This window comes from Salarias fasciatus, chromosome 18 (genome assembly GCF_902148845.1).
Source record: "Salarias fasciatus chromosome 18, fSalaFa1.1, whole genome shotgun sequence".
NCBI classification, from domain to species: domain Eukaryota; kingdom Metazoa; phylum Chordata; class Actinopteri; order Blenniiformes; family Blenniidae; genus Salarias; species Salarias fasciatus.
Window position 1 is genome coordinate 1,945,226 of NC_043762.1, and position 15,186 is coordinate 1,960,411.

The 15,186-nt window shown below is 47.7% G+C and overlaps 2 protein-coding genes across 2 annotated transcripts; one reads left to right on the forward strand and one right to left on the reverse strand.

Moving 5' to 3' along the window:
• Positions 1–488: 488 nt before the first annotated feature.
• Positions 489–2,308, forward strand: tmem70 (transmembrane protein 70). The gene is made up of 3 exons (XM_030115148.1): positions 489–743; positions 1,576–1,672; positions 1,753–2,308. Exons 1-3 carry the CDS (start codon positions 576–578, stop codon positions 2,196–2,198), a joined length of 711 nt encoding a protein of 236 aa, XP_029971008.1. The 5' UTR covers positions 489–575; the 3' UTR covers positions 2,199–2,308.
• Positions 2,309–11,855: 9,547 nt separating this feature from the next.
• Positions 11,856–14,710, reverse strand: LOC115405613 (E3 ubiquitin-protein ligase TRIM39-like). Its single transcript, XM_030115238.1, has 2 exons — positions 14,605–14,710; positions 11,856–14,384 (listed from the first exon to the last, which is right to left on the reverse strand). Exon 2 carries the CDS (start codon positions 14,373–14,375, stop codon positions 12,723–12,725), a length of 1,653 nt encoding a protein of 550 aa, XP_029971098.1. The 5' UTR covers positions 14,376–14,384; positions 14,605–14,710; the 3' UTR covers positions 11,856–12,722.
• Positions 14,711–15,186: the final 476 nt, after the last annotated feature.

Here is a 15,186-nt window from a genome sequence, read left to right on the forward strand (position 1 = left end):
AAAGTTCCCACCTCAGTGAAACTTGTCTCTATAGTTCATCTTGCCTTCAGTTTTTTTTTTCTCCTGAAAAGAGGTGACAGAGGGAGTGAAACAGATGCTACTGTTCAAAACGTGATTAATGTGTTTTAAAGCTATAATCAAACCAGTGCTTGAAGAAAAAAAAACATTTATAAAGTCTGCATAGGATAGGAAGAGGTTCGAATGGTCACCTCATACGGATAAGGTTTGCTTCCAGAGTTTGCATGGTGTGTCTCTGCGTCTACAGAGACAAAACTCACCATAGAGCTGTAAATATCTCAAGTCTACAAAATAAAATTATTTACTCACAAGGAATGCAAATTCCATTACCGAGAATTGACGCGAAAATGAGGCCGAAGTCCGCTCTCCTGTTTCTTTATCTCTATGAAACTCACCACCAGAGCTGTGGTGACACCACTCCGCCGACAGGGGGCAGTCACACTGTGATAAAGTCAAACGTTCCACTGGGAGCGAAGAAGAAGAAAGGCGGAAGTGACTGCTTCGAGTGCGGCTCTCTGTTTTTCATGTTTTAAATGAGGAAATTTAACTAAATAGCAATGTTTTGTACGCAGCTCCTTCACGGATTAAAACACCCGTGCGTCTCTCGGTCGTGCGCGAACATCCAGGTTGCGGTGCTGCGTCACGCTGCGCAGCATTCTGTCCGCAGTCTGACCGGCGTGAAGCCGCTCCGCGCGTGGGGAAGGTCACCACGCACACTGAAGCAGGTAACACACACACACACACACACACACACACACACACACACACACACACACACACACACACACACACACACACACACACACACACTACAGTATTCACAGCCTCAAATCGCGGCCATGCGCTGTTTTCACTTGTTTCAGGTTTTTAAACATAAACGTAACATCACAAACATTCGAGGATTAACTAATAAAAAACATCTGATTGAGAGCCTTCCTCACTCCAGACCAAAACACACTGTCGGTGAACTGCGCCGCCAGCAGTGATTTGGGGTCTCAGAACACAGAACACATGAACATTACACTTTTACTTATTAAATAATGACACTCGGGTTGTGTCACTGCAGTACACGTTAGTGCTCATTCACCTGGCATTGTGGGATCATAATTACAGTTAGCTTCTTGCTTTTTAATCTGTACAATGTTTTTCTTCAGTCTCTTGTAAAAAAAAAAAAAAAGAAATGCACAAAAACACAAACTGGAAATCTCTCCGACTCATATTGAATACAGTCAGGACAATAACAACATGTTCGGTCATCTGAATTGAAGTGTTTCACCAGTTTGTGGCAAACTGCCTCTCAAGCTTGTTGCACACTTGAATAAACCTGAAGCTTGGGCCAGGGCCGTTCTCTCTGAGCTGAAGCTCATTTTAAATGAAACTGATCGGTGGCTCAAAGTGTTCCAGACTGAACCTTGCTTCTTTTAGCAGCATCCTTACATCCAGCAGTGTTTACGCGTCCGGACAGACTCCGTCACAGCCCTTCTAGATTTGGTCTGTAGTTTGAAATCCTTCCTCTGACAGCCTGTGTTGTGCTTTCTCCTCTCTGTGCTGCTTTAGCCGCCCGTCTCTCTGGCCGCTCGCTGGCTCTGGTCTGCAGCTCCGCCTGAAGGCGGAAACCTCATTTACACAGGATCTCTGGGCACTGCTGTCCGCGGTCAGTGTGTTTCTCCAGAGTCGGTCAGAGTGTTGCTGTAGTAATGCGTTTATCGTTGATGAAAGCTTGTGTGTGTCCAGGGGTGAAGCTGTTCTCGTACGGCACCAGCGGGACCAGCCTGGTCCTCATGCCTCAGATCCTCCTGAAGACGGGCATCGGGGTGGACAACGTGGCGCTGCAGGTGGCGTTCTGCACCCTCATCGGCATCTTCACCTTCCTCACCCCGCTGCTCCTCCACCTCTTCACCAAAGGCTACGTCCTGCGTCTGTACCACCACCCGGACAGAGACGCCTACACGGCGGTCACCTACAGCGCCTTCCTCACCGAGACCCGGAGCGTCTTCCACCAGAGCCAGGTCCGCATCCCGGCCGTCAGCAAGATGTTCACCACCTTCTACGGCAACAACCGGGCGTTCCTGGTGAACCCGGACCACTTCGCTTTTCCGCACGACTACAACCACCTGATGGGCTACGACAAGCCCTTCAGCTTCAGCCAGGAAGACGTGGACCAGCCGGACCGGAGCTGAAGGACTGACAGGCCCGGCTGCCACGGCTCCATGACTCACTTCCACTCTGATGCTCTTTGTCTGCAGATTGTTAATAAATTGTGACTTTATCGGCGTGAGCCCGTACCGTCTGGGACATTTTCACTTCACTTCTTCCTCATGTATCAGTTCCATTACAGCGTATTAAAGTCATAATATACAGAAAACCAGTTCAGCTTCAGGTAATTAGGATGAGTTTGGCAGCTCTGCTGTACATATCCTGACAGAGGCTCCGGTCAGAAGAGGATGCTGCTCCTGAGGTGAAGACGAAGAGCTGCTGTTGGCTGAAGCCTCAGATCTGCACTGCACCTCTTCTTCCACTGGGTGGAAGCACAGCTTCATTTTAGGGACTTTCAAGACTATATCACTCATGAAAATGTGAAAAAAGTACTTGTGCAAGGAAAAAGATGTGGGTTGTTTTCATGCCACAGCTCTCTTTCAGCTTTTATTCAGAAATCATACATTAAATAGGAAGTGAAGGCCGAAACTCTTCCTGTTGTCAGGATGTGAAGATAATTTATGAAGAGCTTTTTGCAGATAAAATCACAAAGTGCTGTATGGTAAAAGACAGCACACAGATACACACTCACCGGCCACTTTATTAGGTACATCTTGCTAGTACCGGGTTTGAACCCCTTTTGCCTTCAGAACTGCCTTAATCCTTCGTGGCAGAGATTCAACAAGGTACTGGAAACATCCCTCAGGGTTTGGTCCACATTGACATGATAGCGTCATGCGGTTGCTGCAGATTTGTCGGCTGCACATCCATGATGTGAGTCTCCCGTTCCACCACATCCCAAAGCTGCTCTACTGGATGGAGATCTGGTGACTGTGGAGGCCGTTTGAGTCCAGTGAACTCACGGTCATGTTCAAGACACCAGTCTGACATGATTGGAGCTTTATGACATGGCGCGTTATCCTGCTGGAAGTAGCATCAGGAGATGGGTACACTGTGGTCATAAAGAGACGGACATGGTCAGCAACAATACTCAGGTAGGCTGTGGCGTTGCAACAACGCTCAACTGGTACTAAAGGGCCCAAAGGGAGCCAGGAAAAAATCCCTCGCACCATTACACCACCATAGCGTTAACCGTTGATACAAGGCAGGAGGGATCCATGCTTTCATGTTGTTGACACCGAATTCCGACCCCACCTCCTGAATGTCGCACCCAGTGTGGTCTTCTGCTGCTGCAGCCCATCTGCCTCAAGGTTCGGCGCGTTGTGCCTTCAGAGATGCTCTTCTGCAGACCTTGGTTGTAACGAGTGGTTATTTGAGTTACTGTTGCCTTTCTATCAGCTCGAACCAGTCTGGCCGTTCTCCTCTGACCTCTGGCATCAACAAGGCATTTTTGCCCACAGAACTGCCGCTCACTGGACATTTTCTCTATTTCGGAACATTCTCTGTAAACCCTAGAGATGGCTGTGCGTGAAAATCCCAGCAGATCAGCCGTTTCTGAAACACTCAGACCAGCCTGTCTGACACCAACAACCACGCCACATTCAAAGTCTCTTAAATCACCTTTCTTCCCCATTCTGATGCTCGGTTTGAACTGCAGCAGATCATCCCGACCATGTCTACATGCCTAAACACATTGAGTTGCTGCCATGTGATTGGCTGATTTGAAATTTGCGTTAACGAGCAGTTGGACGGGTGTGCCTAATAAAGTGGCTGCTGAATGCAGATCTGATGTAGAAGCTAAACTGAATCTCATTGGTCGACTTGAAGTGAACAAAGACGATATCAAGACATATTTGGCCCCGCCCACTGAACTTCAGCTCCTCCTCATTCTCCTGCAGTGGAAGAACATTGTTGGTCTGCTGTGTGTCTGCTTTGAATCACTCCAAAGTCATGTTGCTTTCCCTCTTTGTGCTTCTGTCTCTCATTAGAGGTGAGTTTAAGAACGTCTCATTCAACCTGCTGTCTTCAGAAAATGTCTCACTGACCAACAATCATTGTTTCATCTCACTGGATTTGTTCTTTGACATCAAGTTGTGAACAAACTGCTTGGAATCTCAGCTGCAGTCCAGCTGTTTGTGTCCACAGAGTAACAGTGTTCAGGGGACATTTTCCACTGTCTTCTCCTCTCAGCCTCATGGACAATGTTCATCTAATGGCTTCATTTTCTCCACTTTTTCCAGGACTAACAGCTGCAGACACAATCTCTCCTGACCAACAAGAAGTCAGTGGAAGAGAAGGACAATCTGTCACACTCTCATGTAGCTATCAGACAGATAGAAATGATCCTTGGCTTTATTGGTACAGACATCATTCAGACCTTCAGGCTCCTCAGTTTATACTCTGGAAAGGAGCAAAATCAGACAGTCATAGACAGTATATTCCTGATGGTCGATATGGATCCCAAACAACAGACTCATCAACTACACTGAGCATTCCAAAGCTAACCCTGGCAGACACAGCTCTCTACTACTGTGCAGTAGACACACAGTGATCCAAAGTGTAGAAGAGGCTGTACAAAAAGCTGAACACAGATATGGGACTCCTCTTCAAAGAGGAGGGAAGTGGGATTCAGCACACAGCTTCATATCAGATGGATTCTGCTCATTCCTGTTTGATCAGAGTCACTGTGGTTCCAGCTGCTCTTCAAACACTCTGCTCACTGATACAAGATAAGAGATGTTACAAGGTGTGGTACGGTGGTTCACTGGTTACAACTGTCACCTCACACCACCAGTCTTCCACTCATGAAACTTTCATTCTTAGTTTCCACAACAGGGACTCAGTCTGTTCCACTGCTGTGGTTGGAGGAGTTCCAGATTAGACTCAGAGGTGAAATTACAAGAAACATCGATGTTCATTCAAAATTGAAGAACTTACAGTGATGAAAAATAGAGTTTGTTATATGTTGGGAACATAATTTGAACATGTTGGAGGTCTGACAATATCAACAACAGGAAACAAACAGCTCCAAACAGGTTGGGAAATGAGGACATTGAGAATAAATACAGAATAAAATGATTTGTAAAGCTATGAAACTTTAATTTAGTTTGACTCTCAGTATAAATTAACAGAAAGGTCTGATATCTTTAAAATGTGTCTTAATTTCATGAAAATATCAGCTTCTTTTGAAAATGATCAACGTGGACAGAACAGAAGTGTCGTGTCCTCCACCTCAGCCGCCACATGGGGGCAGTGTTGCCCTGTCTCTCCCCCTCCCTTTCTGCTTTCCTCAGGTGGGCGTGTCTTTGAGCATGTGGGAAGGGGGGGGGGGCTCAGTTCAACCAGCTGATGAGCTCCACCTGTGGCCTGATCACCTACACCGGGTCTCCTCCCTATTTAACCTTCTGGTGATGCCGCTGGACGCCGGGCTGTGTTTTCTCCACTAGTCGCTGTCTCCTGAACATCGTCAGCGCCTGCCTGCCCGCCCGCCCGCCCGCCCGCCCGCCTCCCCGCCCACCCGCCCGCCCGCCCGCCCGGCCGCCCGGCCGCCCGCCCGCCTGCCCGCCCGCCTGCCTGCCCGCCCGCCTCCCCGCCCGCCCGCCCGGCCGCCCGCCCGGCCGCCCTCGTTTTGTGAGTTAATATTACATGTTCACACACAAAAAAATAGTCTTGTTTGGCTCAGTTTTAACCCAGTTATTGTAAAAAATTATCAAAATTAAACCGTGCCTAAAGTGAATCACAGAGCAACAACCAGCTCTTCTCCAGACATCTCCAGTCTCCATCATCCAACACCAGCCTCACCCCCATCACCCCCATCACCCCGATGGACTGAAGACCAGGGCCATGCTGTCTGAAAAGCCCAGGAGGACGTCAGAAAAGACTCAAACCAATTTTTTCATCCAAAAGGAACCCTGACAAGGTAGAGGAGAGGAAAGATGGAAACAGAAGAGTTTAGGATATTTTACAGATGACTGAAGACAAACAAGTCAAACTGAGCCGTGAACATCAGAGATGGCAACAGAAAGCAAGAGCAAGGTTAGAAGTACTTCTGCTCCATCCAGACAGCTTCGGTTTGAGAAAATGCTTTAAAGAAAATGAAGGAAATTTAAATAAAGGAATTTATCAAAAGTTGTCAGTTTGACTTCATTTCATTTGTCTTTCATTTTCTACTGAAAATTAGTTTAAGAGATTTGCAATTCTGTTTTGAATGATATGTTATTGATTTTCATGATCATTTATTTTGACCAAATAAGTAAACCGTGAGCAACACAAAGGACAAATAACTGAATCCAATAATACAAAGAACTTTCAGAAGAAAACATGAAGGTCCAATATTCAGTTTCCTTCATTTGCTGTAGAAAAGGAGGAAAGAAATAATCTTATTTGGTCCCACTCCAAAGTCCTCATCATTGTCTTAAAATCAAGTTTCAAATACTTCCTGTTGTCATTAAGCTTCAAACCTGAATAATTAATGAATCGGCCGTCACCAGTTTATAATAAACATATTCCACAGTGTTAAATGATGAACCTGAGTCATGAATGACAATAGAACTTTCATGGTGGTATCACTGCACGAGCAGATAATAGTAATTATACAACAACAGTCACAAATCTCCAATATGAAGATAGTAGAGAACATCACACAGCAGCAAGGTTAAGAAGAACAGTACCTGAAAGGTCATGAGCCACGCAGCAACTAGTGAAGAACAACAAGCACAGATCAACACTGGTACACAGAATATTAGGGAACAGGAGCATTAAGACCCCCTGTCTTTATTCTGTGAGGAGACCACATGCTCACAGAGCAGCTGAAATCACTGGATGTTTTGGCACTGCTTTTCTCTGAATGAGTGAAAGAGCTGCTGAAAGTCTGTCAGTGACTCTCTGACAAGCTGCTGGAAGACTTTTTTCACACTGTTCAAGTCAACTTTGGAGCTCCACTAGAGGGCCACATGATCCAGCAGCTGCTGCTCTACTTCTGCACTGTGTTCAACCATTGTGTCAATAAGAAGAGCTGCTGTGAAGACAACTATTGTCACACTGAGTGCTGAACATCAGCTACTTTCTCCTGGTGACTGAAACCTTGTTGGACACATGGAACATTGGCTGTGGATTCTTCTTGCTGCTCTTTTCTTTGGTAAGATACAAAACTCTACATGTTTCCTCTTCAAACACTTGAACACATCACTGAGCTCTACATGAAGAACTTTGAATGTTCAGGATCCACTAAATCACACTCCAGCATTTATGCTGATGTTGTTACCTTGTGAAAAAAAAAATCATTCATGCTTGACATTTATTGAAAACTCTTCAATACTGATTGTTCTCCTTCAGTCAATCATCTGTATTGATTCCTCTCTTCTCTGCATGTTCTCTTCTTCTCCAGAGTGTAAAGGAGAAGACAAAGTGATGCAGCCATCAGGAGATGTTCCTGCTGCTGAAGGAGACTCAGTTACACTGAATTGTACTTTTGAAACCTCCGACTCAAGTCCATATTTGTTCTGGTACAAACAATCAGTGAACAGTTATCCAGAGTACATATGCTGAAACGTGTTTTAAAAACAGGGGACAATGCTGCAGATTTCCCCACAGACAGATTTGGTGCTGAGCTCAAAGACAAATCGGTTCCTCTGAAGATCCAGAAGCTTGAGCTGTCTGACTCTGCTGTGTACTACTGTGCTCTGCAGCCCACAGTGACAGGAAACACACAACCTCTCCATAGACCTGACAGTTCCTCACTGAGGAGCAGGGGAGCCGCTAGCGAGTTTGGGCCCCCTTTCCAGCGCCCCTGCTGAGGAGATTCACACATTATACGTCATTTACAGTAAAACACTGTTGTGTAGTGATCATTAAAACGTTGACATGGTCAGTGACACTCAGACTGGTAAACAGACTTCAGAGTCTGTCAATAAACACACACACACACACACACACACACACACACACACACACACACACACACACACGTTTGTACAGCTATAGTTGTGAGGACACTCATTGACATAATGCCTTTCCTAGCCCCTTGCCCTAACCCTAACCCTAATTGTAAACCTAAACCAAACACACACACACACACACACACACACAGTACATATCACAGTTTCATCTGGTGAATATTCTGCCAAAAGCTTCCCTAAATAAAAAAGTCTTCCAGTCCTTTTTGAAGGAGTTCACAGACTCAGCCATCCGGGGCGATAAGGGCAGGAGGTTCCAGTCTGGGGTCAACAGCCTGAAAAGGTCAGGCTCCCGGGTTTTAAAAGTAATGCAGAAGAGTTCAGTGAAGCTTGAGCGTCTCAGGTAGGATGAGTAAGAAGATTGAAAGTTTACCAGATGATTTAAATTTTACCTGGAACATGAAAAGACTTCTGACCCTTGATCCTCATAAGAAATATGAAGTCACTCTGAACATTACTTAGATTTGAGTCGACTCAGAGATTTAAGTTTGGCGAGACATGATATTCTTTAATTATTGAATGTGTTTTCCCTATGATTCATGGTACTGTTTGTCTGCTTCTTTCTATATATTTAACAAGTCGAAACTAATTCTAGAGATTAAATGGAAGAATTAAATTTCAGTTATCAAGTTCTGCCTGATCCAAGTCCCTGTAAGTCAGTGATTAACTGATGGTCTGATTCATTCATCTTCACTGAAAAGGATTTGAGAATCAGAGTTTAGAGCCTTTCAATGACAGTTTCAATGATGCAGATTATTCCAGATTATTATGTAGTTTTAAATGTTCAGTTTGACTTTAAATATTGATTATGGTTGTGGAAGCACATCAGATAAATGCGTGACAAAACACAGAGGTGTTTCCAGAGGTTTAATACGAAGTAGGACCAGGAGGACGAAGAGACCAGGGGACAGATGGATCCTGTTGCGGTGGAGATCTGTCTCTGGTTCCTGGCTCATCTTCCTCTTCATCATCTGCTGAGTGGAATCATGTCTGCTGCTGGACGTCCACACAGCTGCTTCAGCTTCCTGTCCGTCACAGTGGAGAGTTCACTCAGGGAGAAAGAAGGAGCTCCAGCAGATCAGGGTGGTTCAACACATTCCAGTTTATTCTGCTATAAACTGACTGATAAACAAGAATATCATTGAAATAATCCATATTTTTCTTTAATAATTTCACACATTCACAGGTAAGAGTAGCTTACAGTCACCAGAGACGTTCAAACATGTTTTAAACTGGGAGGAAACCGGAGGACCTGGAGAAAAGCTTCACATGCAGGGAGAACATGCAAACTACAGACAGGAAGGCTGGGACTCAAACACATTACCCTCTCACTGTGACTCCAGGGTGCTAACCGCCGCACCTCCGTGCAGATCAATCAATCAATCAGTGGAAAATCTATGACCGTTTCTCTGTTCAAATGACTTTTTTAGGGAATAAGAACCAACGTTTCCATTGAGTTGTGCTGTTTTAGCTCAACAAACCTCTGCTGCTCGTCCAGCTGTGCTGCAGGTGAGAAACTCTGATGCTCTGCCCCCGGTGGTCCTGGTCCGTCCACTGGTGCTGGGATGGGGCCTGATGGGGTGAGAAGAGGCCGGGTGTGTGTTCTCTGCAGCGTCCAGCTGGGTGTGCAGCAGGCAGGCCTTCCAGAAGACCCAGAATGATCTCTGGACACCTGAAGGAAGTGGATCAACTCCAGAGACCGTCTCAAAACCCTGACGTTTCCAGTCCGAACTGAGTGCAGCCGTCAGACGTTTTCCTGTGGGAGTGGTACAGGCTAGCATGCTAACAGGCAGAGCTGGTTCAAGGTGAGCTGGAGCCGCAGAACTGGGCGCCTTTTGCATGAAAGTAGGATTCACTGATCCAGGATCAAAGACTGATTCAGGCTCATCCGATCCAAAACAAGAGGATTCAGGATTACCGGCTACACAAAAGACCAAGAGAGGATGAGAGCAGAGGGCTTCACCCAGCCAGGTGAAACCCATCCAGGATCAAAGTGTGCTCGAGTCCTTGTGTCAGCCCTCATGATCGATCACAGAATCACGGATTCAGCAGAGCGGCGTCCTTCTCAGGCGTCTGGTTTACAGGTGGAGCATTCAGAGCGACATGCTGGACAGAGGAGCCAGGCGGCGTTTGATCGATCGTTCAGCAAGAGCGGCCAGAGATCTCTGATCTGACCGAGTTTGTAACTTTGGGTTTCAGTTCGACCGGCGTGTGGCGGGTGTTCACATTCTGATGAGCCACGATTTCCTGATTTTCTATCATTTCCTGGTTTGACAGTGTTTGTTGGTGGTTTGATTTTGCTTTAGGATTAAAAAAGCTGTTTTAGCGTTTGGGAAATGAAACAAATGAAAGACTATAAAACCAAAAGGTTTTCTTTTGAAAGGACAAAAAAAAAAAAAAATCAATCACTGCTGTTTTTTAAGTAGGTACCTTGAAACTGCTCCACCACCATCCCTCCATCACAGCATTCAGTGACTACAGGCCCGGTGGAGTCACCTGGAGGACGTCACAGACCCCCTGCGGTTTGCCTGGGGAGGTGGACTAAGGGTCTTCACTGCATCCTGCTTCACCAGGACTCCCGGGACAGGGTAAAGATCCAGTTCATGGACTTCAACACTGTCATCCTGACCCAGCTCTCCGTGACTCTCACAGGGTTAAAGGTGCATTAAGGAGTTTTACAACCTTAAAAATACTTATTTTCCACCATAAATATGTTACACATTTTTAATGCTGTGTACAATGTGCCCTGACAGATTCATCACCAGAACCTCTAACAGGCTAAACTGTCACTTGAAAGTCACAGTGCCGGTCCGGCTCCAGAGTTTTTTTGGGGAGAATTTGAAAGGAATGACGTAATGCGCGCTCCGGCTGTTAGGTTTCATTTTGTCCGCCATTACTCCGCCAGATTCTTAGTGAGCAACAACTGAGCAGGATCTTCCAGAAAGTAAGACCAGACTGGCTTCTAGCACTGCAGCTCCACACAGACTCCACCAGGGAGAAGACACTTACATTTTACTGGAGCGCTACTAAACGAGCGAGGAAGGAGTTCCCCTCTTCCGTGCACGCCAGCCACAGGCACGACTGTTTCACTAAGCTGCATTACGCCCAAGGCCTGCAGGGGGAGCTGTTTCGCATAAAATGTGCAAACTCCTTAATGCACCTTTAAAGTTAAAACTTCAGACATCCTGATCGCAGATTAAAGATTTGTGCAAATGCCATTTTCCCCTTCCTCACTGACAGGTATTATGAAATATGATTTAAGGTTAAAGGTCAAAATGCTCATAGTGAGTTTCATTCGGAGGAGGCTGTGAAGGTGACGCCTTGCCCAGCAGAGAGGGGGCCGAGTCATGATAAGGAAACAAGACCTGTTTTCTTGGGTCTTTTGTTGAGTTCCTGCTTTGATGTCACTGTAAAGAAAAGCATGTGGAGACGACCACCTGGAGAGGAGGACAGTCTGCTGATCGACCCCAGCGATAACAGGAGGAGATCAGGCTGAAAGGACAATGAGGACTATGCATGAAGGCGGGACCCTGGGAGAAGCTGGACCAGAGACCAAGAGAGACTGAGGATGGAGAGAAGGACCACCCTGCCCGACTCCTCACATTCTAAACGAAAAGAAGTCTGACTCTGACTGTAACGTTCTCCTGTAATACCGTATGGACCTGTTGGCTCTTCAGGAAGGAGACAGTCTGAAAGAGACGACCGACACCTCTTCTGCTTCTTCACTGGTGCCGCTTTAATCGCTTCAGTGCGTCCCGATAACATTCAGTCCACACTCAGTTATGAAAACATGTCTTTTAATAGAAGATTAGTCTCAAACGCCACTTAACTCCACTTAAGCTACCATGTAAAAGTACAATACTAGATAAAAAAATAACAACTTTCACAGATGTAAAAACAAAATACAGTACAAATCTGAAATAGGCTCAAAAACAGAACAACGTAAAAGCAGCGTACGCTCGCAGAGAGATCGAGAAACAAAATAACAGCAAAACGACGCATGAATGCAATAAAAGTATAAGATAAAAGCAGAAGCTGTGATTTATGAGCTCTCGGTGATCGGCCCTTTGTTCCACAGGCAGACGGTTTTTAGTCCACTTTGTGGTCCCTGACACCAACATTTGACCCACTGGGCTGGAGAGCGCTCCGATCCTCCGCTAGGAACAACGGTTCAAACGCAGCAGAAAGACTTTTACTTTTCCATCTTTATACCTGCTTGGCTTTCAATGAATTCAACTTTAATTTAGGTTTTCTTACTAATTTGTTTCGCTTTTTTAAGTATCTTAGATAGATGCTTTATAAATCCTCAGGGAAATTCAAGTTTTCAGCAGTTCACATACAACAACAAAAGAACTATATCTTGTATAGTTCCCTCTTCAATCAGTTTTCCTGTTTTTCCATTCTTGAATGTTCTGCGTCTTTGTCCTCACTGGCTTTGTCTCGTCATCCTCTGCCTGAACTGAAGCCTTGGTGAAAAGACGAGCAGATTTCCAGGAGTTCTCGGACTGAGCACCTCAGGTAAAAAACAACAATTAATACATTCCTTAGAACAAAATGGATTCTTCACAGCTCACCCGGCCGAGTGAATGACACAGTGACACACCGTCAGGACAGGTTTCAAACAGTCGTTCCTTCTTCTGCCCAGAGACAGGTCTACTTGTCTCGGCTGACGGGTGCGATCACCAGCGGGGCGGCGTTCCGGCCGCCGTGGTGAAGCCCCGGGCTGAAGAGCGGGTAGAGCTCCTCGGAGAAGCAGCAGTTGGTGAAGGAGTAGAGGCGAACGGCCTGGTCCACGTCGTGGAAGGAGACCAGCCCCTCCTCGTAACTGACGAACACCCCCACCCTGCGAGGGGCCGAGGCCAGCGGCAGGCCGACCACGGGGCTGGCCAGAGCCAGGTACTGGTTCCCGTTCCTCAGAGACACGGTCCAGAAGCCGTTGACGGGGCTGATGGGGACGATGGACTTCCTGTTGACGGAGCTGGAGGCCACTCCCAGAGTCCAGTCGGACTTCCCGGACACCTGGACCTCGTAGTAAAAGCGTCCGCAGGAGAAGCCCTGCTGTGCCAGGACGTTGGCGTACAGAGAGAACCTCTCCGGGTTGTCCGGCAGGTCCCTCCTCACCTCGCCGCTCTGGACCTGTTTGCCGTCCTCGGACAGGACGAGCCAGGGGTGCGCTGTGTCGGGGCGGAGCACCAGGTCCACGGCGTAGTGCTGCACCCTCCTCAGGCCGTCTCTGTGCAGCAGCTGCTGCTTCTCTCTGCTGAGCATCCTCTCCAGCTCAGCCACCGCCCGCTCAGCGCTGCCCTCGTACAGCGGCGAGGCGACCCGCACCGCCGTCCACATCCTGGAGTTCAGCACGGCGTCCGAGGCGGGGAAGTTCTGGAGCGCCTGGAGATAATCCTGAGTGTGTGCCAGCTGCTGCAGCTCCTCCGACCGCTTCCTCAGCGTGGTCATTTCTCCCTCCAGCTCTCCGATGTAGCCGTCGGCCTCCTGATCCATCCTCTTCTGCCGCCTCTCGATCTTCTCGATCAGCTCGTTCAGACCTCTCTCTGCCGTCTGCGTCAGGGCGGTGAAGATCTGGACGCCGTTTGCGATCTCTCTCTCTGCGTCCTCCTGGCTGTGTCGTTTCAGCAGCGTCATCTGCTGCTTCTGCTGCTGCCTCTTCTGGATCCTCTTTTGGAGCGCCGCCTCCATGCAGTCCAGCTCGCACCTCCTCTCCTCGTACTCAACCTTCAGAGAAACGATGCTGTGGCCGCTGTGCGTCGACACACTGCAGTGCGAGCACACACACACGCGCTCGTGCCTGCAGAACAGCTCCAGCGGCTTCTGGTGCTCGGCACACAGTCGGCCCTCCATGTTGTCCACGGGGTCGACCAGGAGGTGCGTTTTCAGGCGGTCGGACGTCTGGTGTGGATCCAGGTGAACGGGACAGTACGACGCCAGACAGGTCAGGCATGACTTGACGGCCTTCAGCTTCCTTCCTGTGCAGATGTCACAGGGGACCTCGCCCGGTCTGACCTCCTCGGTCTTCAAGCCGCCGCCGCCGCCGCCCCCCTTTCCGGCCGACTGCTTGAACTCGGCAGCGATCTCTGAGATGAACGTGTTCACAGGCAGCTCGGGCCGAGTTTTGAACTGCTTCTTGCACAGAGGACACTGGCATGGACAGCTGTTGACGTTCCAGTTCCGTGTGATGCAGCTTTTGCAGAAGTTGTGCCCGCAGGGTATGGTGACAGGCTCGGTGAACACCTCCAGGCAGATGCAGCACAGGAGCTGGTCCTCCGCCAGCAGGCAGCTGGTCACTGACATGTCGAGGCTCTGCCGTCAAAAGTGAAAGTAAAACCAAATGAAGAGTTCGCAACATAAAACAGATCACTGAACAACATGTGCGCCGTATTAAAAGTCTTTAACAACTAATCCAGCCCTACTGGAGACTTGTGGCCACTTGGTTCCTGCCACCTCCTGCCCTGTCATTCAGTCCTGTCACTCAACCTTCAGCACGGCTCAAACCAGGACGAGTGAATAAAAGAGACCGTACCGTGGGAGAGGCGCTGGAGGAGACCTTGACTGTCCAGATGAAGTTTAATCCTCACACACACCGGTGTGGTCGGGCGCTATTAGCTGCAGCTCCGAGCTCTCTGAGGAAACGAAGGAGGAAATATGAGGTGAGACCACTCCTCCTCCCTCAGCTGCTGCTCCTCCTCTTCATTCCACTGCAGCTGTGTCACCCGCCTGTTTACTTTCACTTCAGATCAGATGCTTATTGCTCATGAATACAGGTTTTCCCCGGAGTCATCGGCTGACAGAAAGTCCCTACATTATTTTGAGTGTTATATAAGACGGTGATGTGTGTCATTTAAGGCATTTGACCTGATCTGAAGGAGTTCCTGGACTGACTGATCTGTCCTAAAAGGATGTTTTGAGTTAAGATATATAACACTATGGGCTGTCTGATGATCACTGACTGCTCAGAAATCACTGCTCCTGCTTTTCTCTGATCCTTTCATAGACTTCATTCATTCATCCAGAGAACAGGTCTGATTTCAGTCTTCAGTCCAGTGTCAGTGAGCTTCACACCACTGCGTCACACACTTTACACGATGCAAAAATGTAACAATAA